Consider the following 24,432-nt stretch of genomic DNA (forward strand, 5'->3'; position numbering starts at 1 on the left):
AACGCGACGTTCCTATTATCAGCTGATTTTTTTAATGACGCTCAATTTGAACGTGCGAAACGCGGAAATTATAACACAAATAAATATTAGAATAATAAATACTTAATATTACTATAAATTACTATAAAAATAATAACAATTAAAATAATTAGATTAATTATTTGAATGTTTGATATTATTTATGTACATATTTAAAATGGGAGGTAGATCAAAATCTGTTATATTATTAATGCATTTATCACCATATTCAATTTTACATTTTTTAATTTCAAATTTCTCAAACCAATCTAGTTCTTTCCCTTTGTTGAAACTATGTAATACTCTTGTATTTAAATTTGAATTGAAATTATGTTTTGTTTCTTTTAGATGGTCCTTAAATTCCGAAAATTTGCTCGATTTAGGCAAGTGTTCTTTTACTCTTGTTTTTATTTCTTTACAGCTTTGAACACTTAAAAACAAGGCAATAATATCAAACATCCAAATAATTATTTTAATTGTTATTATTTTTATAGTAATATTAAGTATTTATTATTCTAATATTTATTTGTGTTATAATTTCCGCGTTTCGCACGTTCAAATTGAGCGCCATTAAAAAGATCAGCTGATAATTGGAACGTCGCGTTGGCGGAAGTATCAGCGGTTCACTTTGGCAATTCATGTCGAGAGACGTGTTTGTAGAAGTCCTTCAACCTGATGATGAGCTAAAAGGCTCGAAATCCGGATCGTTGCAAAACAACTTACTGTGAGTAGGAACTATCCTTTAAAAAGTATTGAATACCACACTCACTCCATCATTTATCATTTCTATCCTTTATCCTTGTTTTCGATTAAGGATTAAATGTATTTACTTCTAATTGATATTCCAAATTTATGGTAAAAACAATAAGGTAGAATTAAAGGCAGAATTTTCTTTTATAGAAAAAATGAAGAAATCAATTGGGTGGAATATATATATGCTTTCACTTTAGACCTCCATAGCAAATTAGCCATTGTGTCGAAAAATGAAGTTATTTTTTGACGTACGGAAATTTCTAGATTGAAAGGGATGAAATAAGACGGAATGTGTCGTTTTTTCAGGCTTTTTAACCGACATTACTTGGTTGAGCTTTATTTGGTTTAAAGTTGAGAACTGATATCGTTTTTCCGTTTTCAATAATCTATTCAGTGCAGCTTTAAACATTCGGATTTATTTTTACACTACTTTTCACTTTGGACATATATTGCGATTTACTTTACGTCTGTTAAATGGTCTAATGAACAATAAAAATGCCTACTAAGTATTTTTGTCTTCCAGCTAGTAGTTGGGCGCCTAGGGGAGGATCTAGGGGCCCATTTGGACGCATACGACAGGCAAAAATGGCAACGTGATTAAGCAAGCTCAAGTAGGACAAAGGGAATGGTTTGTTTATTATTTTGTTGTGTTTGAGTTGTAGCCGTTATTGGGTGCTATGATTTGAATGATTTTTAATTCATTCTTACATATCTTTCGTATTTCAGTCCTGCCATTTTATGTCGGTAAGGGTGGTTTGAGCCGGCAACGATGTCAGTTGCTGTCTGTTTTCTGTATGTCAAATTTTAGTTTGTCTTCTGCTTTTGTGAATGTCAAGTCTAGCAGGTTTATACTAATATTTGTTTCTCTTTCTACGTTCTGAAGATGCTTAATCGCGTTTGAACAAACAAAAATCAGCGAGGATAGGTTGAGCAGATGATAGGTAACTGTAAAACAATAAGATCTAGAATAGTTTATACTTGTACGATGTCTACCTGCCTATGTAGAAAGAAATATTACTCTTGACACTTATTAAAATATTTAACTATCAGTAACAATTAAAAAAAAATGATCAAAAATATAAGCATTATTGTCTCGCTAAACAATTATTCTGAAGATTTATGATATTCCAAACATTGTATCAATAGGATCTTGTAAGAGTGACCACGTCGATACTTCATTACACTACAAATGAATTAAAATTACGAAATACAAGATTACAAAGGATATGGTATAAAATTTATGGACATAAACGTACACTAAATTAAACGAGTATGAAATATCGATAATTTTATGAGTCTATCTCAGTGTTTTTTCTCATTTATATCCCAAAATGTAAGCTCAAAGATCAATTTTAGATTTTAGAATTGAACAAAGTGAACAATGAAACAATGTAGAGCAAGATAGACCATCTCTAATAAAAAAACAACTTTTCAGGTTAAAAGTTGTATCGTATCATACATTATTTTTTAACAACAAATATTTTCACAATTAAAATGATGTCAAAGATATTATTTAATGACGTCTATTTGTAAAATGGCAAAATATTTATAAAAAAATATATATCATCGTTTTTCAGATAGATAGATTTTGTCGCTGACAAATAACTGTATAAAAATTGTGTCAATTTTTTGTTTAGATTTTTCTATAGGCTATTTGTTTCTCTAATATTTTAATATATAGGCGATAACTTCTAACATTTCTTTGAGCTCGTTGATACCTCTTGAGTAAAATCCCGTCAGAGGGTTTGGCTTGGCTTATCGACTTAATCCGACCTCGAAGGAGTACAAAAGCGTACTCAAAAGGTAATCTTCGTAGAATCATCAGCGTATCTTGAAATATCCTCGACTAAAACCCCTTATTATCTAATAACAACTCCCTTGGCGTCTCAACTTGAAAAACTATACGTTTCGAACGTCGAAAATAACTGTTTCTTTGTTTTTCTGTTCTGTCCAGGCATATTCTTTATATTACCGTGCATTGATAACTATGCACGGGTTGATCTCCGAACAAGGACGTACGACGTGCCTCCACAGGAGGTAAGATTCTTGTGGATTTATTTAAATTGATTTTCCTCTTTTTTTTTTTTACATATATTTCAATTTATTACTTTCTCACGCTGAAATTTTGATGTCATATTGCACTACACGCATTAGAGCGATTAAAGCTACAAACACGCCTTACATCACGGTTAGAAATAATATTCAATGCAACATATAACCACGCTCTGCTACCACTTATAAAATACAATATAAATTTAAAAAAAATCTTATAAAATTATCTTTATAAAACGTCCTCAGAGAAAAAACGAGAGCGCAAACCTCAAAAAAAGACAAGCCACCTTTCTCGTCGCCACGCGTTCCTTGTCTGCCCGAGCCACCGCGCATCAAGCGAACTCTCGTGCACTCGCGCTCCAATTTGAAAGTGATTATAAAAATTCCCAAAAAGCAAAAAAAAAGAAAAAAGTCTTTAACTGGCGAGTTGGTAGCTAATTAATGTTATAACAAGTGGACGTTTTCTGGATTCAGCGGCCTTTTTTTACGGAGGGAAGAGATCTTTCTGGACGTCGGACTGCACAACCGGCTTCATACGAGTTCGACAACTATTTGCCTTGGACTTTCAACGAGCTACAGGGTAATCACTTCTCCAGAGAAAATTTTATTTTCATTTGTTCACCTTTGTCAATTGATTTTCTTTATTATTGCCGGCACAATGTTTTTTTGTTTTCTTAATTTTTATAAAAAGGCCTTAATCAGTATTGTTCATTTTTAAATATAGAAAAGATACTTATTTTGTAATTATTTTATTTTAATTTTCAAAAAAGGGAATTTATTCTGTTTTGTTCATTTTTATTTTTTCAAAAAATAAAAAAAAGGTGTTCATTTGTATTTAATTGCTGTGGTTATTTTTATTTCATCTCAAAAAGCCTGAAACAACTGTCCTGATCCCACCACGACAATTTTATAAGATTTTTTATATTTTTATTTTAAATTTATATTGTATTTTATAAACAAAACTTTTAAAAAAATTAAATATCTGTTTAAAATTATATATCTTCGATATGAACGCCATATATGTTCCCTCACAAACTATTTTCTCGAGAACACTGGAGAATTTATTCTGTCGTTTGCTAATTTCAAGTGTTATTTGTGTTTCAAGCTTTTTTTAAAGAATTATAAAGAATTTCTTATATTTAAGGGTAAGGTCATCAATTATTGACTCTTTAACCTAATTTTTTAAATAATTTTTTTATTAATTAACCTATCTTTATTTTTCAATTTGTTCATACTTGTCCAGGTTTATTTTACATATTTCGCATATAATTATTGCCAAAACACTAAAATTGTCTATTTTTTTAGCTGAATATCGTTGACGAGTTTTTTCATCAATTTTTAACATGCAAAACCTAATTATCGACTGGGAGACTAACCTATTATTGACGTGTTTTTGACAGAGAAAGGAAGCAGTTATTAACACCATAACATCATATTCAACTATCGAACGAGTTTATTTTGAACAAAATATATTTATTTATATCAAGTCTTTATTTATTGATTCAAAATTGTCACCCAATAGATTGTAAACACTTTTAAATTTATTACAGTTTATAATCTGTAACTAATTACTTCAAAATAGTCTGAGAAAGAATATTACCTAGGCAATTTATAAATTCGTAGTTACACTTTGGTGCATTTTAATAGATTTTAAAGAATTAGCAAATAAAAATATTTGATTTTTCTTTCTTAAATACTAGAGGCTTTGGCATTTCGGTAAATACGTTCTGTCGTTTGACTGATATCATCATCAGTTGGGAAAATAGTGTTTATTCTGTTACAAATGAAAAAATAACTGTAGTAAGCACATAAACGAGTCCTATAAAATACCCAGTTATTGACAGACAAAATGTTGGAGCTTCAGCGACCTCGACGATAGTTACCAGATGTGGTTATGACATATTACCAAAATCACCAAAAAAAGTTTGGTCCGAATCCGTAACCCATCAACCAAGTCGTTCCCTTGTAAGTTAGATACAAGAAAAACGGCGCTTTACGATGTTAAACCCGCACGACCGATCCATCATGCGTGTTTTAATATATTCAAGCGCCTTGTTGAAGGAGAATTTTTTACTTTCGGATTTCTTTCATTTGGCGAAATTCGTGCTTCGCACTCACATATTTTCTCAGCTTCACGGATAAACATGAAATCATGTATACGTTTTGGCGAGTGAATTCGTAAAAATTCATCCACACAATGAGATTAAATACCTTTCTTTCCTTTTTATTGGGACCAGCCTCCTTTTTTTGTAAACAAATAAAGATATATAAAAAACGTTAAATTATAACTCCCCCTCGTCATTTACAAAGAGGAAGGGAATGGAAGAGACACATTTTTTTTAAATAATAGTAGAGAGGTATGGTCTTTTTTGCTTTTATCCTCTTCTTTTCGCATTCAAGTTTTCGGTATGGGTTAATTGGATATATGTGAACATTTAAATAGCCCACAATTCATAGTTTTTTTTAGATACATTCTAAACAAAAACATTAAATAATAAAATAAACTGAGTAAAATAATTTTACCAAAAATGTTGCTATGGAAACAATGAAAATAATATTCAATTTTCCTCCCCTTGCGTTGATCACCGCTTGCATTCGACGTGGCTTCGATTTTATAAAGTTTTGAATGTATTACTGTGGAATATTTTCATACTCCTCCAACAGCGTCTTTCTTAATTCTTGTAAATTGTCTGGTGAGAACATCGCCGACTTTTTACCCTCTTTGACAACTCGTCTTAAACATTTTTGATAGGATTTATGTCTCGCTACGCCAAACATTGAATTGAAGCCCGTTCTAAGCAGTCACGGACGGTTGGGGCGTTGCATTGTCATGCATAAAAATAAAACCTTCCCCAATTAGTAACGTATAAGAACAAACTTCTGATAACACAACTTCAATATATCCTGCAGTTGTTAGGTAACCCTCGATGAAGATCAAGTTTGTGCGACCTTCCATATAAATGTCAGCCCAAACCATAACACCATCACTTCCATAACTTCTCCGGAGTGAAAGTGCTGAGGAATATATCGCCTCCTATTCTTCTCCAAACTCTCGGCGGTCAGAAGATTGAAACGACTTGACTCATCCGAAAACAAGATTTTAGTCCAATAACGTAAATACACAAATGATCGTCGAACAGACTATTCTAATTTGGTGTAATTTAAAAAAATAAAATAAAGAAATACAGCTTTTAATGCAACTTTTAAGCACACTTTTTCTATGCAAAGTAAGTAAGAAAATGGTCAACACTTCGATATGACCTTATGGACGTGATTTTAGCGTTATAAAAGCGTCCAACCAAATTTTGCGGAAATCGGTGTAAATAAATTTTTTGATTGAAACTTGCGACGAACTTTCTCCTTCACTGACATTCCTAGTGCAAGCTCTAACATTTTTTTTTAAAGCTAGTGGATCGATTTTCATGGTTGACAATTTGTTTTAAATAAATTGTTGAGTGTATTATATAACACTTTTAGATATTAAAATCAGGCTATTATTTCTATTTAATAAACGAGGTTCATTTCTGATAAATAATTTTGCTATTTTCCGTACTTTTTTATAGAAATCTTTTATACGTTTTTGTGGTATACATATGTAATTGAAAGGCTGCCTTCCTCCGTTGAAAATGGTTTGTTTGAAGTTAAAATCCTTTTAGTTGTTTTTGACTTATAGAGGTTTCAATAAGATATTCCGATGACTTCTTAAAAATTGGAAAAATTTTAGGGTTTAAAAAATCAATAAATTTAAATTCAAACAAAAATTTATATTAAGGGATTTCTAGAGGTGCTAATACAAAATTTCTTATTAACTGTATGAAAAAAATTATGGCCGTTTACTTGAAAAATATTTGGTTTTTAGAAATATTTGGGTTATTGATAGCTTTTATTTTTTTATTGCAATCTAAATAAAAAATGCTATAAAATGATATATTACCATATTTGATTTGAGTTGAACGGGGAAATAAAAATATCAAAAAACGGAAAATTTCAACGTTCATAATTTTGTTTTGGCGAAACCAGTGCGTATTCACAAGAAGTAGCGGGATACGTGTCCAATATTTTGGAGTGTAAAATCACCAAAAAAAGTTTTGTCTGAATCCTTGGCCAATTGACCTCGTAAACTAATTTACTTGTGAGTAGTGTTGGTGCATAGATGCGATGTAGTGTTGCGGTTGTGCTGGAAAGACTGATGAAGTCGAGCCCACTGATGCTGCGGTGCGGGAAGATGTCAAGCGCGCAGTCGTGCATCGGGAGGTAAAATACAACTGATTGTAGTGTGGTGAACGAATAACAATACCTCCCGTATTATTGAACTAAACATAAACTAACAAAAAATATTACTACCTGAAACATCTAACTTTAAAAATTTGTCTTCTTGGTCTTCTGGTCACTTGATTGAAAGAATTTTTATTTTATTTTTGTTGTTTGGCAATGTTATTTCTATGTAAATGACACATGCACAACAAGGGCGGACCTGTAAACGTTGGTGCTCACATCAACCTAAAATGTAAATATTTGGCATAAATAACAACGAGACAAACAAACTGTTAAAATAAAAATAAATATAATTTAAATTCAGACAAAATGTACAGCTAATAAATTAATAATATAAATTATAATAACGGCACAGCTTTAAATTTAGCTGATTCAACGAAAAAACACACGATATTTATAATACAATAAATAAATATTGTATGATATAAAATAATATAATTATTATATAACCATGAACTTTTAATTATACGTTTATTGTGATTTATTTTATGCTTTTTTTTGTGGCTTTCGATTTAGTTTTTGCTATTTGGCATGTTTGCTACGACCGCATGACCTATAATTGCACGTTTTATTATTTATTTATATAGTATTGATGTACACACAACTTATTAGTAGTAGTAGAAATGTTTATTTACAGAATAATAATTATTAAAAAAATATACAAAGAAAAAACATTGTACGCTTTGGTTACAAGCAGGCAGGGTTTCAAAAGAAGATCTTATCTGTAAACTTAAACAATTTAAAATTATAAAAAAAATAATGAAAATTTTCTATAATATATTGAGGCTTTCAGCTATTTTTATAAAAGATCCCTTGACCGTTCAGATCACAAATCACAAAGTTCACTCTTAATGTTTTTTTAAAAATATTTTAAAGTTTAATCTATACTACCTCATAATTGGACAGATAGCAATAAAGTGATGTATAGGTTTTCTATTTCTTTAAGAAACATACTAATCTTTAATAAAAAGCCTTTAATTTTTTTAAATTATCAATTATAATGAAATTAAATAGGGCCATAAAATATAAAAATTAAAAGAATTTGAAAATTAAAAATTTAATAAATTATATTATTTATTTATTTTATTTATTGCTATCTGTACAAAATATAAATTTTGTAAAAATGTCAATCAAGCTAAAACTATCGTTATTTGCACACTTTTAATATTAATTTACATGTTCCATCACTTTATGGATCATGGATTTAATTCCCAGGATATGTCCCGACCAGGTTTTCCTAACTTCCAACCGAAATTGCCCATTAAAAATCAAAATAATTGAAATTTCAAATGGACCGTTGGAAAGATCATGAAATGTTGAAGTTTTTAGTTGGTTTGACATTTTTAAAAATGTAATGTAATGGGGCTACGGTTTACAGAATTTGATCCAAAAATTATTTCAGAAATTTCATGATGTTTGTGCTGTTATTTTGTAAGCAGACTGATATTTTTTAAAAATGTGGACTAATCTAAAATGAAATTTGACACTAAATTTAAAAATGGTGTCAAAAATTGGTAAAAGTTAAGTTAGATTGGAGAAAACTCAGGTTTTTTTGTGTGCAAAGAATCGTGTTTTTTTAAATAAACACTTTAAACAAAATCGTAATTTTTGGACAGATTGAGATAAAACCACGAGATTTCAGTATTCTATTCCGGTTTGGAGGTACTGTCATAGAAATTTTTTTAACACGAGCCGGCCACTCTGTATAAATATTTTAGACGTTATCGCATTAATGAATTGTTAACCGCTAATGTTTAATAAACAGGGTTTATTTTTGTGGTGGGTGCTTCATAAAGAGCGAAAGGTGTTTATTAATAAATTTGCTACTCATGTTTTCATGGAATATGAAATAATACAACACGCTCATGGGACTTTACATAATTAAGTCATATTAGCATAAATTCTCTTTTTTATTTTGAATTTACTGAATTGAAAAAATTAAAATATTTTTGAGAGAGGGTAAAACGCTTTTAACCTCGACAGTTTCTTCTATAGTTTTGGAGTTGTAACGACATTTTTTCGTAGGTTTTAACGAAAGACAGTGTAACGGTCTCGGTGGACGCAGTCGTGTATTACAGGGTGTCGAACGCGACAGTTTCCGTCGCCAACGTCGCCAACGCACACCATTCGACGAGGCTGTTGGCCCAGACGACCCTGAGGAACGTGCTCGGAACCAGGCCTCTTCATGAGATCCTCAGCGACCGTGAAGCCATCTCCAACACAATGCAGGTACAAAACAAGCTTTGGTTTATTACAACTCTGAAGTAAAAACGTGAAGATCATTCACATTTGATAAGCAACAAATCCAATATTTAGCGACGACCGAGTAGGGTTAATTTATAAAGGTTAATAAAATTTGGATTGGACGGTGTTTGGGCTTATCAAATGTACCCTGCATTAAGACCTTTATCCTTAGACCTTTTTTTTCCGCGTGACATAGCTTTACCTTGGCATATACTCAGCTGAATCTTCCACCGTCTGAGCATTGGCCTAGGGAGGTTTATAAAATGTAAATGATGTATGGTGTGAGGGATATTTTCTTTATGAAAAGAAGTAAAACAGACGTGTTTAGTAGACCAGTTTATCTTCAAAGGTTGAATATCAATGAATCCTTTAGTTCCAACTGTTTATTATTTTATTTGGTACCAATACAAAATAAAGGCTCCATTAAATTCAATCATTGATGATGAAGTTTCAAAAAAATAATAATAAAATAAAACGAAAAAACCAATTAATCTATGCCTAAAACCTATCTATAGCTAAAATGAGGGGCTTCGGTGGCCGCAACGGTTTAGGCGTTGACACGGCGCTCATCACTGTAAGGTAAAGGTCTCGGGTTCGAATCCAGCCGACTTTACTTACAAATGGGCTTTTTTCATAAACACCGGCACCCCGAGGGTTGATATAACCTCTGCTGTTGTAAACACTAGTAAAAAAAATAAAATAAATAAAATAACTAAAAGGAATCGACCTTACAGAAAGTCGCTTAGTCCTGATTTTGGTGGCGCAGTGGCCAAAAAACCGCGAAATTTTTGCCTTTGTTTGGCAAACGATTTCCTAAAGTATGCATCCTACCAAAAATTTACACTGTGTGTTTTCGAGTAGAATAAATTTGTTACTCTTAAGATCAGAACGATCTCTGCGCCTTTTTTAAAATAATTTCAGAGATACAGCTTCAAAAACATGACTATTTCCCACAACATGTGTAAAATTTTAGTTTTCGTATATTTCTTGTCAATTAGCCGGGAAAGTACTCATTCTAGGAAAAGTTATTTAGAATAATTTATAACAAATTTATTTAACTTTAATCGAAGGACAAAAGGACTTCTGTAGGTCCAATGGTTTCCTCGCAAAAAACAAAAAACAAAAGGAAAAATGGAAATTAACAGGTTACGTGTCTCATCATCATGAATATCATGGCCGTAAAAATATATCAATGTAAATATGGGTTTAACTGGAGGAGTCTATTGTACCCTTTCAGATGACAAAAACCGAAATTCTGGAAAAGACAATTTAGGGAGAAATTTAAGTGGACAGCTCACACAGAAACCGACTCCCTCCAGTTCCTTTTCCCGGTGATCTTGAATCAATTCTCTACAAACTCACCCCACCATATCCCAACATAATTATAACGAGGGATTTCAACGCGAACTTTATATCGGACTTATATGATAAACGTTTGCTTGAAAATTTAATTTCCTTTAATGTTACACGTGTACCCTTTGCACCCACACACCACACATCCTCCGCAATCACTTGGCTTGATCTTATTCTAATAGGAAGTATGAAATTGAAATAGACTCAAAGGGTTTACCTCTAGGAGTAAAAACTCTCAGATGACAAAAACCGAAATTCTGAAAAAGGCAATTTAGAGAGAAATTTAAGTGAACAGCTCACACAGAACTAATTTTGAATCTTTATTATAAAAAAGGTTGATAAAGTTAAGTTCTTGTAATTTAATCAATTTAAATTATTTATAATAAATAGCAGAAGAACGCCTCGTTCCAATCTTGGCTGGTTTTACAGCCCTGGTACACCGTCATCCTCTGTGAGGCCCCGAGGAGAGGAAAAAAACAAAAAACGGCGTTTTACAATGTTAAACCAACACGACCAATCCATCATGCAAGTTTTAATCTATTCAAGCGCCTTGTTAGAGGAGAAATTTGTACTATCGGATGTTTATCATTCAACAAATTTTTGTACACTGATTGACCACCTTTGTTTTTTTCTTTTGCAAATAAATACTTTCAATCGTTATAATTTTTATTTATTGTTGTTTACTGGATATTTTTAACGAAAAAATATAAGCTATTAGATAAATAAAACCCCCTCTTTCGTTTTCCAGCATCACTGGGCGACTTTTTACCCTCTTTAACAACTCGTCCCAAAGGTGTTTGATAGGGTTTAAGTCGGGATTACATGCTGGCCACTCCAAACAGAATTAAAGCCCATTCTTTGTAGCCATCAACGGTCTAACTGTGTAGGTCCTTGCATTTTCAAGCATAAAAATATATAAAATAATTATAAAAATAATATTCTATAATGTTCAGAATTATAAATATAAAAACCAACCTGGTCGTCCCCTTGTAAGTTAGATTAAAGATACAGAGAAAAACGGCGCTTTACAATGTTAAACCCACACGACCGATCCATCATGCAAGCTTTAATCTATCCAAGCGCCTTGTTAAAGGAGAAATTTGTACTATCGGATTTTTATCATTCAAACAAATTTTTGTACACTGAGAGGCAAACAATTGTTTTTTTCTTTTGTTAAGTAAATACTTGCAACCTTTAGAATTTTTATTTCCTGTTGTTTATTGGGTATTTTTAAAGAAAAAAATATAATACATAGTTAAATTCTTTTTCTTAAAAGTCTTCTGATTTTTAACAAGTCATTATTGGAATATCTGGTTGAAATTGCTATATTTCCAAATCGGATAAAGCATTTTGACATCACAGACCTACTCAAAGAAGCGTAACGTTGCTTTTTAATGACGAATGTGGCATTAAAATAAATAATAAATTTCTATAAGAAAATATACAAAATAGCAAAATTATTTGTCAAAAATTAACCTCGTTTTTTAACTCGAAATAATAGTGGGATTTTAATGTTTGATACAGTTATAAAATGCATTTGACAATTTATTTAAAACGAATTATCAACTATAAAAATCGGTACACTAGTTTTTCAGAAAAATGATGCTAGATGCACCAGGGATGTCAATCAGGGTCGTCATTATCAGAAAAATTATAGGGGACAAAAATCTATAAATTTAAAATTTAAAACGATATATATTTAGGGGTCTCTAGAGATGCTGAAACGAATTCTCATATTAGTTTTAAGAGAAAAAAATTTATGACCTATTTTAGTTGAAAATATTTGATTTTTTTTGGTTATTGATAAAATTCGATAGCTGTTACTATAATTTTATTGCAATCTACATAAAAATACTGTAAAATTATGTATTCACATATTTGATTTGAGAAAGTAGAATGACGAAATGGAAATATTAAAAACAAGAAATTTTCAACTTTCAAAAATTTATTTTGTTGAAACCAGAGTTTATTCACAAGAAGTAGCCGATACGTGTCCAATATTTTGGAATGTAGAATCGCCAAAAAAAGTTTGGTCCAAATCCATGACCCATCAACCTGGTCGTCTGCTTTTAAGTAAGATTAAAGACAAAGAAAAACGGCGCTTTACGATGTTAAACCCGCACGACCGATCCATCATGCAAGTTTTAATCTATTCAAGCGCCTTGTTAAAAGAGAATTTTTTACTTTCGGATTTTTATCATTCAACCAAATTTTCGTACAGTGAGAGGGTAACAATTGGCCACTTTTTTCTTTTTTTAAAGTTTAACTATCAATCGTTATAATTTTTATTTATTGTTGTTTTCTGGATATTTTTAAATAAAAAATATAAGCTATAGTTAAATAAAACCTCCTCTTGCGTTTTCCAGCATCACTTTTTACCCTCTTTGACAACTCGTCCCAAAGGTGTTGGATGGGGTTTAAGTCTGATTACATGCTGCCCACTCCAAACATCGAATTAAAGCACATTCTATGTAGCCATCAATGGCATGTAGGGCATAAAAATAAAACCATACCCGATTAGTGACACATTTTCAATGCATCAAGCAACTGTTGGGAAACCCTCAATGAAGATAAAGTTTATGCAACTTTCCGTAGAAACCCATAACATTCCCAAACCATAACATTTATAGCTTTTCTTGAGTGAAAATGTTGCGGGGATAGATCGCTCTCCTGTTCTTCTCCAAATGCTCCCTTCCGGTTGTCAGATGACCTCAAACAAAACCTTGATTCATCTGAAAACAAGATTTTAGTCCAATCTTGCTCAGACCATTTGATGCAATTTTTCACAAAACATAACCGAGATGTTCCGTGCCTTGTCAGAAATTCTGTACCAGTGCTGCCTTCTGCATGTAATCCTTCTAAAGTCTTTATCTTACAGTGCTTTAAAATGATGAACTCGTTGCTTGATGAGTGGTAGAATGTTGATTAAGGAGTACATTCGAAACAATAAAATCATCTTCTCTTTGAGATGTAACATGATGGCTACCTGATCCATGCCTTTTTGAGTATCCTCCAGTATGTCGTAGCAATGGAAGACCTATGGGACAGTTGTTCTGAGAAATGTTAAGCACACTGGCAACATATGCTTGCTTGACTTCTTCCATCTTCTAACAATACGATGATTCAAGACGAATATGTATCACTTAAAACCACCACTCAACCAAATTTCAAACTAAAAAAAAAAAATCAAACTACCAGGATATTCTATTTTATATATAGAAAAACTAACAAAGAAGAGATGGCCTATTCAAAAATTAATTGGGGGAACACAACTGGGCGATTTCATCTGTGTTCCATTTACCTCTAATCCTTTAAAACGGGTCAAATATTGTTATAAGATAATCAATGGAAGATTGTCTAAGAGATAATTAAAAATATTAAGGGTGGCCATTTTTTTTTTGCCTTTCAGTGTAGTTGCCAATTTAGTTTAGAATATTGATGGTATCATTTTTGAGCGAGATTAAGTATTGTTCATTTATTCCCACATAACTAGTAATGTATTTGAAGTTAATTTTATTTCATGAATGTTAAATTACGAATTGTTCTTGTTTTTTAAAAATTAAATAAAAATATTGAATCATTATTGTGTTTCTTTATTGCAGAACTCATTGGACGAAGCAACAGATAGCTGGGGCATTAAGGTTGAACGAGTTGAAATGTTGGTATTATTTCAGCCTTATAAAGTTACATATCTTTTAATTTATTCCTTTGGGTTAAAACAGAAAAGACGTGAGGCTTCCAGTACAACTACAGAGAGCGATGGCTGCAGAAGCTGAAGCTGCACGAGAGGCACGAGCTAAGGTTCGTTTCATCTTAATTTCATTTCTTCTCCTTTCTCAAACAATAAACATCATAGAAACTTTTTCAGTTTTATTTTAACTCATTAAACTATATTAATTATTCATTAAATTATTTATACATAATTACGTAAGTTTGAACTCTCAGAAATAACCCAAACAAACTTGATTGAAAACAGCTAAAATTTTATAGTTTACTTCTGTCTAGTCTGCATGTTCACCATTGAATAAATATCTCACTTAACAAAAATGTCAAAATGCAGAAATACATTTAGACAAAACCAGTGTCTGAGATGATCTGAGGTTATCAAACCTCACAAATTTCATACCATAGCTCAAAATTTAACCTCACTGAGGATCACTGAATCAATTTATAGTAATGAAACAGTATAAAGTTTCAGTACACTTATTGTCAATGAATGAAATGAAAATCATAAGTTTCTACTTAACAACAACAATCAAGTCTAACAGTTAGCCATGGTGGTGGTCCTACTGGGATGCAATGGTGTGGGTTCTGGGAGCTTTTAGCCCCGGATAGACGGAGGGACGTGGACTTTTCCATAGCACTTGAAGTGATGTAAATGGTTTTTATCCACGTCCTTCTGTTATGTCCTTTGTAAGAAAGAGGGGTTCAAATCATAAGTCAAGCGCATACTATCTGCCTTGGCGGCGGTGTAGGTGGGTCGCAGGCTTCCTCTATGTCTTGCCCTAAAAATATTTGGCAGATGACTGATTTAAAAAAAAATTTACGCATGAATGCATGATATTTGAAAATACGGGAAAAGGAGGGAAATTTTTAAAGGTTGTAGGTTGAGATGAGTTAGTGTCTGAGTTGATCGAAGTCACAATAGCTTGGTTAGAGCAGTGGTGTATTAGCCGAAGGTCATGGGTTCAAATCCCTCTCGTTACACTAGCTTTTTCATCTCAACTAAGAACTTAAATAAAAAGAATAATGAATTGAATTAATTAAAATAATGAAAACAATGGAATGGACTTTAGAATTCCTTGGTGTCACATCATGGAAAAAAATTTTGGTCACTCTAAATCATAATAAACAAACTCCATTGTCAGGATTAGCTTTAAAAAACTTGTTTATGGCCTCAAGATGTAGAAAAACACTAAAGTGTACTTTTGTTGGGTAAATGTTAACTCAGGCAGTTAGGCAATGACATGGATGGTGAGGGATTTTTCCCAAAAATTAATTTAACAGAAAGTCATTCAGGATTTTTTACAAGAAAACCTGGACAGTTAGAAAACTATGTGGTTATTGGGAAGAAAATTAAAAATGTTCTTCCTAGATGTTGCAAGTCAGAAGTAGTAATTTGCTACAAGTGAAAATGAGAGGAAAAAAATACTTTTTTTTGCACTGGGGTGACCAGACTTGGGCAGAGACGAGGCCCAAGAGCGAGGCCTGGAAGAGGCCGAAGACACGCGGGTGGTATTTTGAAGCCAAAGGAGGCCCAGCCAGGGCTCAGCGGGGACACTGGCGAGGAGTGGGGCCCGATCGGCGTGAACAAGGAGACTCGGGCTGAGACTGGTCGGTGTGGACAAGCCGGGCGAAAAAAAAAAAAAAAAAAAAAAGGAACGTGATAGTGTTTTATTTAATTATTTTGGGAACGAGAAGGAAAAGAACGTACATGAGGTTCAAGCTTTTATTTATATTATAAGATTGGTTTCTGGACAGTTTTGTTTTTCGTTTTAATTTTGAAGAAACTTGTTTTATTTCTTCTTTTTTGTTGTTTTACATTTTATTAACAATACAGAGGGCATTGATATTTTACTTTCTTGTTGTTTTTATTTTTTATCTTGTTATTTTACCCCGAGGGTTTCACTGTTTTGCGAAAAGAAGGGAAAAAAATGAAAATCAGTGTGGCGCCTGATTATTTTGTTTTTGGAGACGAAACGGCCACGGGAAAAATCTCCATTGAGCCCCAGGTACCCAGCGACCTGGTGAATTGCCAACAATCTGGCAAGGAACTGGTAACAAATTGTCAAATGACTCGGCTGAGGAAGAATAAATCTTACCGATTAAGCATCATACCAAGTTCAACAATGGTGGAGCACTAGTACATGTTGGGAACATATAATTCTCAAGTGCTCCATTTTGGAACTACAAATGTAGAACTTTAGCCTATACACCAATTTAAAAAAAAAAAAAAATTGAAGCGTCTTTTTTAAAAAAAGTCTTCATTTTTTAACAGGTAATTGCTGCTGAAGGTGAACAGAAGGCTTCGAGGGCATTGAGAGAAGCTTCAGAAGTTATTGGAGACTCACCAGCTGCACTACAACTAAGATACTTACAGGTGAGTGGTTTAATGTCAAACCTGTTTTGTACGATTTGATGCGAATTTATCTCCTGTTTACAGACGTTGAACACGATATCTGCTGAGAAAAATTCAACCATCGTTTTCCCATTACCGATTGACATGCTTACATATTTTATGAAGGCGAAGGAAGTGGTGAGTTAGACAGTTAATATAATGTATTAGATCGAGAATGTATGTCGATGGACATACTGATTATTTAACTTGTTTCTTGAAATATTATTGCAGATTAGAGGCAATTCATTATTTGACAAGATTCCAAACCTGCAATAATAATAACAATATATTATATAGTCTGACTATCTACTGTTCTAGTTTTGTACCAAGTTTGATGAAAAATATAACAAATTACAAATACAAGCTTTGAGAATGCAGGCAAACAAGTGGGTTAAAGCTTTAACGTTACATTATTTCATAAGCCAAGTGTGATATTCATAGATCTAATATGAATATGTACATATAAGATATGAATTTTGATGTTACTTTATAGCTGCCTAAGCCTGGTAATAATTATATTTAATTAATTTTACTCTCATTTTTTGTCATTGTAGTGCATACAAATTTATATACACTTAGGTGCAAAAAAATGGAACTCCTTAGTTATTTAAGAAATCAGTCTAATAACTTTTTTTTTTCATTTATCATTCCTGAGGTATAGAACCATTATTTTGACATATTCAATAATGTAAAAATGTTAGAAAAAAATGTGAAACATGAAAAAGTGACATTTTCTGTGTATGATTTAATGAAATTTAACTCTTGTATACACAAATTAAAAAACAAAAACAAAATCAATATATTTCCTCCTCTGGTGCAGACAGCCTGCAAATGCTGTGCCATGTCCATGATGTGGCGTCGAATATCTTCTTGCCTTATTCAACCCACTCTTCAAGAAAGGCACGTCTTAACTGATTGAGAGTATCTGGAGCGGTGACCCTAGCTTTAACTCGGTTTCTTACCATGACCCAGATGTGTTTGGTTTGATCTAAGAATCGAGCTGGCCACTCCATTCTACTATTCCCCTGGTTTTACAAGAACTGTACTTGTACACGAGCTCTGTACGGTCTTGCATAAATTCAAAGTTTTCTCCGAAAATTGGACGATTCCTACATATGAAATGCCAGAATCTCATGCAAGTAATGCTGCTCATTCAATGACAATGAGCTAGGTACATACTATAGATACGGCTCCCTGAACCATTATCATTCACCCTGGAAGGAGACTTTAGAGGAAAAATGGCAATGGGCAAATCTCTCTTCTGGCCATCTCCACTTTTTCCTGCCTGTCTAGTGACTGAAGGCAGAAACAGGACTTATCTGAGAAAGGACACTTCTTCATTGTTTTTCTGTCCGATATGGTGTCCATAAGCAAACTCAAGTCGTGCTGTTTGGTGCTGTGTGAGAACTTCAGGACCGCTGGCAGGTCTTCCTGAGCTCAAACAACCTCATACAGTCCTGGACTCCATGAACCTTGCGAAAGAGTTGGGTTGATCTTAATGTAGTTTGAAAGCGGTTTATTCCCAGTACTATGAAACGATCTCAAGCCTTGTTTGGTATTCTCCCCTGCCTGAACTGGGCCTTATGCTGTAACTCCCTGTCTCCTTATAGCATATATACTAGGTTATATAACCTAAGTACCATAGTTTGGCTACATTGTAACATACCCATAATGTACCAGTAACTTTTGCCTTCTTCCAACAGCACCACCACTTGGGCATACTGCTCAGGGGTAAATTCATTGTAACGTTTAGAAAATGTCTGCGACAGTATTTTTCTTGCAAAGAAAGCAATAAACAAAGAGTCAAGCCATGTTTACATGTCAAATGTTAACAGTTCTCTATGGGAGATCATAATTATAAGTTCATTGTCTCATTTCTCTCTTTAACCCTCATAACAAAACACAAACAAATAATAAATAATAGTGATAAATAAATAAAAAATAAGAAGTTTATATCAAGTTATTAGACCAATATCTCAAAAAACCAAAATGTATTGTTTTCTTTTTATCCACCTGAGTGTATTTAAACATATAATATAATACAGTTGACTTGATAATTCGACCATAAAATAATTTGAATTATAGAGGAAAGAAAAAAAAATTGTTAATAGTTGATATGTATTTTTCTAAGTTATTACTTATATTGTACATATATAAAACATAATAAAAATAATGAAAAAGCGGAATGATCAACTGTAAAAGTGAACATTGCAAGCATTATTAAAAAATCATGAGTGGTTTTTGTTTCAATGTGGCCTGGCATTCTTTGTTTAAATGATTTTCCTAAGTGACCAGAGCTGAGAACATATTGACAAAACACCGACCACAGAACATACAAACTAGAGAAAATTCGAAGAAACTTTAGGCTGAAGGGAATTTTATGACATTTAGAAGAATATATTGTAACAAAGAAAAAGAGCAAATTTTAAAGTCAGGAAGTGGCTCCATTTCGATTAATAGCATGTTTTTAATCTCCCTCTGTTACAAAAAATATTTTGTATTAACGAGTGTATCAATTTTTTTTTTCAATTTATCAAAGCGACCTGCTGAGGAGTTCGTATTATCAAGAAATTCGAATTGACAATTTCAAAATAACAAGAGTCGACTGTAGATTGAAATTGGTCAAAATCTAAATGTATTAACTTGTAATCACATACAGATATTTGTAATAAATAAAGTCAATCTATTGATTTATTATTAATCTACGAAATTATTATCAAATATATTTGTATTTCATTTATAATTTTATATGTACATAAAAACAAACTCATTTAATAATTGAGATCTCCAATTGACATTTTTTCTAGTAAGTTTTTAAATGTTTACACATTTACCTGTAATTATTAAATTATTTGGATGCAATTAATAGTATACTTTTGCATATCTGCAATATCTAATTATGAGCAACATAATAATATACTATAGTGTTTTATACGTTTTAAGAAAATGTTTAGTTTCTAAGATAACCGATATGATTATTGCTTATATAGCTATAATACTGGGCAATACGGGTTGACATGGTTATTTATATTATGTATAAAGTAAATTATAAATCATTATAAAATAGTAATATATGATGCATTGCATTTTTAGTTTTAAAAAATAATTATCTTAACAGTACTAATTATTGGAAACACCATTTAATTGATGTATTATTGAAATTTTGCCATATTCTTATGTAGAATTTGTAATATAACAATAAAACCATAAAATTTTATATCACATGTTATACATACGATGCATATTATAAATTCTAAGCTAAACTTGATGTACCATTAAATGTGAATTATTAATTAGTTATAAGGCACTTTTTATAATACTGGTTGTTCATATTCGTTCAGTCCAAGTTTGCACAATTTAAGCACAGAAGAAGTTTTTGACACTTCACATTCCAGTTGTCTGTTATATTTAATATATAATTTATTCAGCACTTTTATTATATTTAAAGCCATTTGTGATAATTTTGTAATAGATTAGAAGAGTGTATATATTTCTGTTTAATTTATTATTGTTTATGAATCTATTTTTCATTTTATAAGACCAGTTATAAAGCACAATAAAATTAAAATTAAAAAATGTGTATAAATACAAAATGTGCATATTATAATAATTTATTATTCAATTAATTGTACATGATTTTACAAAATGGAAAATTTGTGTCACAGGCTGGATTTGAACCCAGTAGTGTACAGGGGAGTGGTTAAAGCATCAGAGAACTGATACAAAAATCACAAATGTTTCATTTTGAAATTTCTAGTATAATTAATTGAATATATATAATAAAAATAAAAATGATAATAATCAATAAAAATTAATTTATTAGTTCTTTGAAAATATATTTATATATGAAATGTAATACTATATGCTACTCTTAATTTCATTATTCATAATAATTATTAAGATACAAATTTTAATAATTTGAATATACTATTAATGAAATTCTACATGATCAAAAGACATTATTTTCATTTAATAGTAGAACTTTGCACTAAAAATGTATTTTAATTAAAGCCAGGGTGCTTGTGGCCTCAATGGTTAAGGCATTGGATAGGGCAGCTCATCGCTGTAAGGGTCTCGAGTTCAAATATCAGAGGCCGTGAATTCAAACTGATTTTTTTTAAAATGCCGGCACCATGGGGTTGACCTCTGGTGTTCTGTCCCCAATTTAATTATTAAGTAACGATAAGCTAGATTATCGACCTGCTGGAAACATGAAGTCTTTTCGGAGGATCTACGGAAGAGGTCAAACACAGAGAAAACTTCCTTTCGGTTTTCGCCGAGCTTTCGACAGTTTTTATACTGTCATCTTCAGGGCCTGTTTTATTATCATATGAAAAAACAATTAAAAATGCGAAAACCGAAAGGAAGTTTTCTCTGTGTTTGACCTCTTCCATAGATCCTCCGAAAAGTCTTAATTATTAAGATTCAATAATAATTTTCTATTTTATGATATTTGTCTAATATAATATTTTTTTCAAAGTATTTGCAGATTAATAAATAAGATTTAATGTAATCTGAATTTGAATGAAAGAAATAATGATGTCATAAACTTTGTAAATGCGTGGAGATTAGTGAGTAGAAATACTTTGATTGAATATAAAAAATATTTTTTGAATTGTATAAATTCAATTTTTTTCATATCCTACATGTATTTTTTAAATTTAAATAATGTTTGTAAATCCCAGGCCCTGAAGATGATCTCAATAAAGATCCATTTGTTTATAAAACCAATTTCTCCAATGAACAAAACATTTGTAATGAAGTAGTAAATTATTCAGGGAATTATGTACTTTTGCGGACCAAACAGACTGGTTGTCAAACTGCAACTAAAGGAATTGTGAATTTTTACGGCAATTTAAATTTACTGAGCTGTAGCTAAAATGTACTATCGACAAAATTACAATTAGTCATATAATACTTTATATTAATATAAATAAATAGATGTAATGGAATTTTCACTCTTCACCATTAACAAAATGTTATTTAAAAAAAAAATTCAAATATGTAACAAGAAAAATGGGTATTTTATATTTTACTAAAAGTAGTAAAACAATAATGTATCTGCCATCATAATAGATGTTTTGACATAAATTGTAAGCATTTAATTTTTTTACTGAACACTTAAATTAAATGTATCATCACTTATGTGGATTTGTAATATTTTTATTAATATATAAGCTTTTTGTTATGTAAACATTTATGGCATAACTTTCTATCAGGAATAAATGCAAGTTAAAATTGAAAATATTTGATCTTCACTTTTAATAGTAATGTAGTTAATTTTGCCCTAGTCGCAGAGAATGGGTCGAAAAGGGAAAACGCCATACTGACAATGGTACGTATAGGTCATACAAGAATAATTCATAGGCACCTTCTGGCCAGAGAGCAACCTTGTAGGTGCCATTGTGCAAAAATAAAATAATGGATGAGCACATTTTCAATTGTAGAAGGCTTGATATTTATAGGAAATATTTTGGCATGTCGTCGGACCTATGCATAGTCTCGGGGCACAGATCGCTGTTTCAGTACCTCAGGGCTATAGCGATTTTTAAATGCATATTTGTTGTGTCTGTTTTGCATTTATGGTGATTTAATGGAATGAATGTAATTTATTAGTGTGAAATGAAGGGGTTGCTTAACCCTGCCTGATGAATATCGAGTACTTTGGAGTGAAGTTATTAGCAAGAATGGATTAGGTTCAACCCCGGCCTGAGGAATATCATGTGCTCTTGGGGAGTGAATATGATCAGAATTTTATGTTTGTGGTGATAAAGGAAGTGTGAAGGTGTTGTGAAGTAGGAAAATCCATCAAGCCGACTATGAGAAATAAGATTAAAAAAAGGACGAAAAAGCTTAAAAATTTTCTGACTACTTTATCATTTAGATCGGTTCAAAAATAATGTAAAAATGTTGGAAGTAAGAAAATCTATCGAGCCGTCTACAAGATATGAGGAAAAGCAGAGGAAAACTTGGAAATTTTTTTTTCTCTTCTTTGCCATCTGGTACAGTCAAAAACTGACAAGAAAAAAAGAAAAAAAGTTGGAAGTAAGAAAATTTATTAAGCCATCTAGGAGAAATAAGTGGAAATCAGAGGAAAACTCTGAAAACATTTTTTCACTTGTTTCCATTTGGCACGGTCCAAAACTAACAAAAAAACGTTGGCAGTCATTGAGTCATCTACGAGATAAAAGAGGAAAACTCGGAAATTTTTTTCACTTATTTCCCATCTGGTACAGTCCAAAACTAACAAAAAAAAAAAGTTGGAAGTAAGAAAATCCATTAAACCATCTAGGAGAAATAAGTAGAAAAGCGGAGGAAAACTCAGAAAATTTTTTTTCTCTTGTTTCCCATCTGGTACGGTCTAAAACTAACAAAATATGTTGGAAGTAAGAAAATCCATCGAGCCGTCTACGAGATATAAGAGGAAAAGCGGAGGAAAACTCGGAAAATTTTTTTTCACTTGTTTCCCATCTGGTACGGTCCAAAATTAACAAAAAATGTTGAAAGTAAGAAAATCCATCAAGCCGTCTAGGTGATATAAGAGGAAAAGCGTAGGAAAATGAGAAAACTTTTGTTGCTAGTGCTGGATGGCCGAGGGTAAATAGTTAAACGGGGAAAACTGTAAAACCGAAAATATCTCTGAAATCGCCAGTATAATCGGGCTGAATACCGCACAGCAAGCAAACCTTAATACCGCACATTGTGTGCAGTATTCAGAGAAAATGAGCTGAATACTGCTTGCTGATTACCGCACATTGTGTGTGGTATTCAGGCGTTTAAAATATTTTTGTGCAGTATTCAGGCGTTTAACATACCTATAAATATAAAAGTTATAAATTTGACTAAATGAGTGTAAGCAAAGCATTTTAGGGTATCAACTTGGTTTTTATGTAAAAGCAGAAAGTCAGTAAAAGATCGAAACGTTCAAATGGCTGCAGGTTGAAAAATACACCTGAAAGTCTAAGAAAAGAAGTACAAACACACAAAGGGCCTGTGATGACCTCAGTATGTCAGCCCCTAAACATCCCACATTATTATTATTCCCCTTAAATTATGGGTGCTGTGTAGTTAAAATTTGATGGATGTCCTGCTCACAATTCCAATGTAGTAAATTGTTTCTTGGATGACCAATTTCTTAATTGGTGGATGGGAACCGAAGTCCTGTACCTTGGCCACCATGTTTATATGATTTAACCCCATAGATTTTGGTGTTGGTATTCAAGTCATCACAAACATTAAATAATGTTTCAATAACCATTTTATAAATAAAATAATAAAAAAGAGCAATAAACAATCTGCTAATGGTCCAGTGAAAAACATGATTAAAAAAAGAGGCAGCATCAGTGTGCTGGATTGGCAGAATTGATAGCCCTCGGAGGATCTGACAGAAGAAGGGCCATCTTTACTCGATTAAGAATAGGTCATGCAAGGTTGACACACAGGCACTTTTTTTTTGTCAAAAGCTCGCTATGTGGTTGCTCAATGTGTCCCACGTAATTGGGCCACTCCTTGGCTCCATACAGAATGCACGAATACCACCCGGTATGAGATGAGCTTGAGCACGGCAGCGGGTATTTGGGTACCACCCAATATGAAAATTAGAAAAATGTATCTAAGTT

At 32.0% G+C, this 24,432-nt stretch overlaps 1 protein-coding gene across 4 annotated transcripts in view; it reads left to right on the forward strand.

Annotated features, from left to right (window-relative positions):
- The window catches only part of LOC106664969 (band 7 protein AGAP004871), a 72,166-nt gene extending 52,647 nt beyond the window's left edge, over positions 1 to 19,519 (forward strand). For all 4 annotated transcript variants that reach the window (XM_014391083.2, XM_014391081.2, XM_014391082.2 and 1 more), the window contains 7 exons: positions 2,726 to 2,808; positions 9,124 to 9,327; positions 14,298 to 14,353; positions 14,418 to 14,496; positions 16,694 to 16,795; positions 16,859 to 16,951; positions 17,045 to 19,519. In XM_014391083.2, coding sequence (XP_014246569.1) covers positions 2,726 to 2,808; positions 9,124 to 9,327; positions 14,298 to 14,353; positions 14,418 to 14,496; positions 16,694 to 16,795; positions 16,859 to 16,951; positions 17,045 to 17,089 — 662 coding nt within the window. In that variant the 3' untranslated portion in view covers positions 17,090 to 19,519. The remainder of the gene's footprint in view (positions 1 to 2,725; positions 2,809 to 9,123; positions 9,328 to 14,297; positions 14,354 to 14,417; positions 14,497 to 16,693; positions 16,796 to 16,858; positions 16,952 to 17,044) is intronic.
- Positions 19,520 to 24,432: the final 4,913 nt, after the last annotated feature.

Source organism: Cimex lectularius, unplaced genomic scaffold, assembly GCF_000648675.2.
Source record: "Cimex lectularius strain Harlan isolate CLEC.00 unplaced genomic scaffold, Clec_2.1 scaffold22, whole genome shotgun sequence".
In the NCBI taxonomy this organism is placed as follows: domain Eukaryota; kingdom Metazoa; phylum Arthropoda; class Insecta; order Hemiptera; family Cimicidae; genus Cimex; species Cimex lectularius.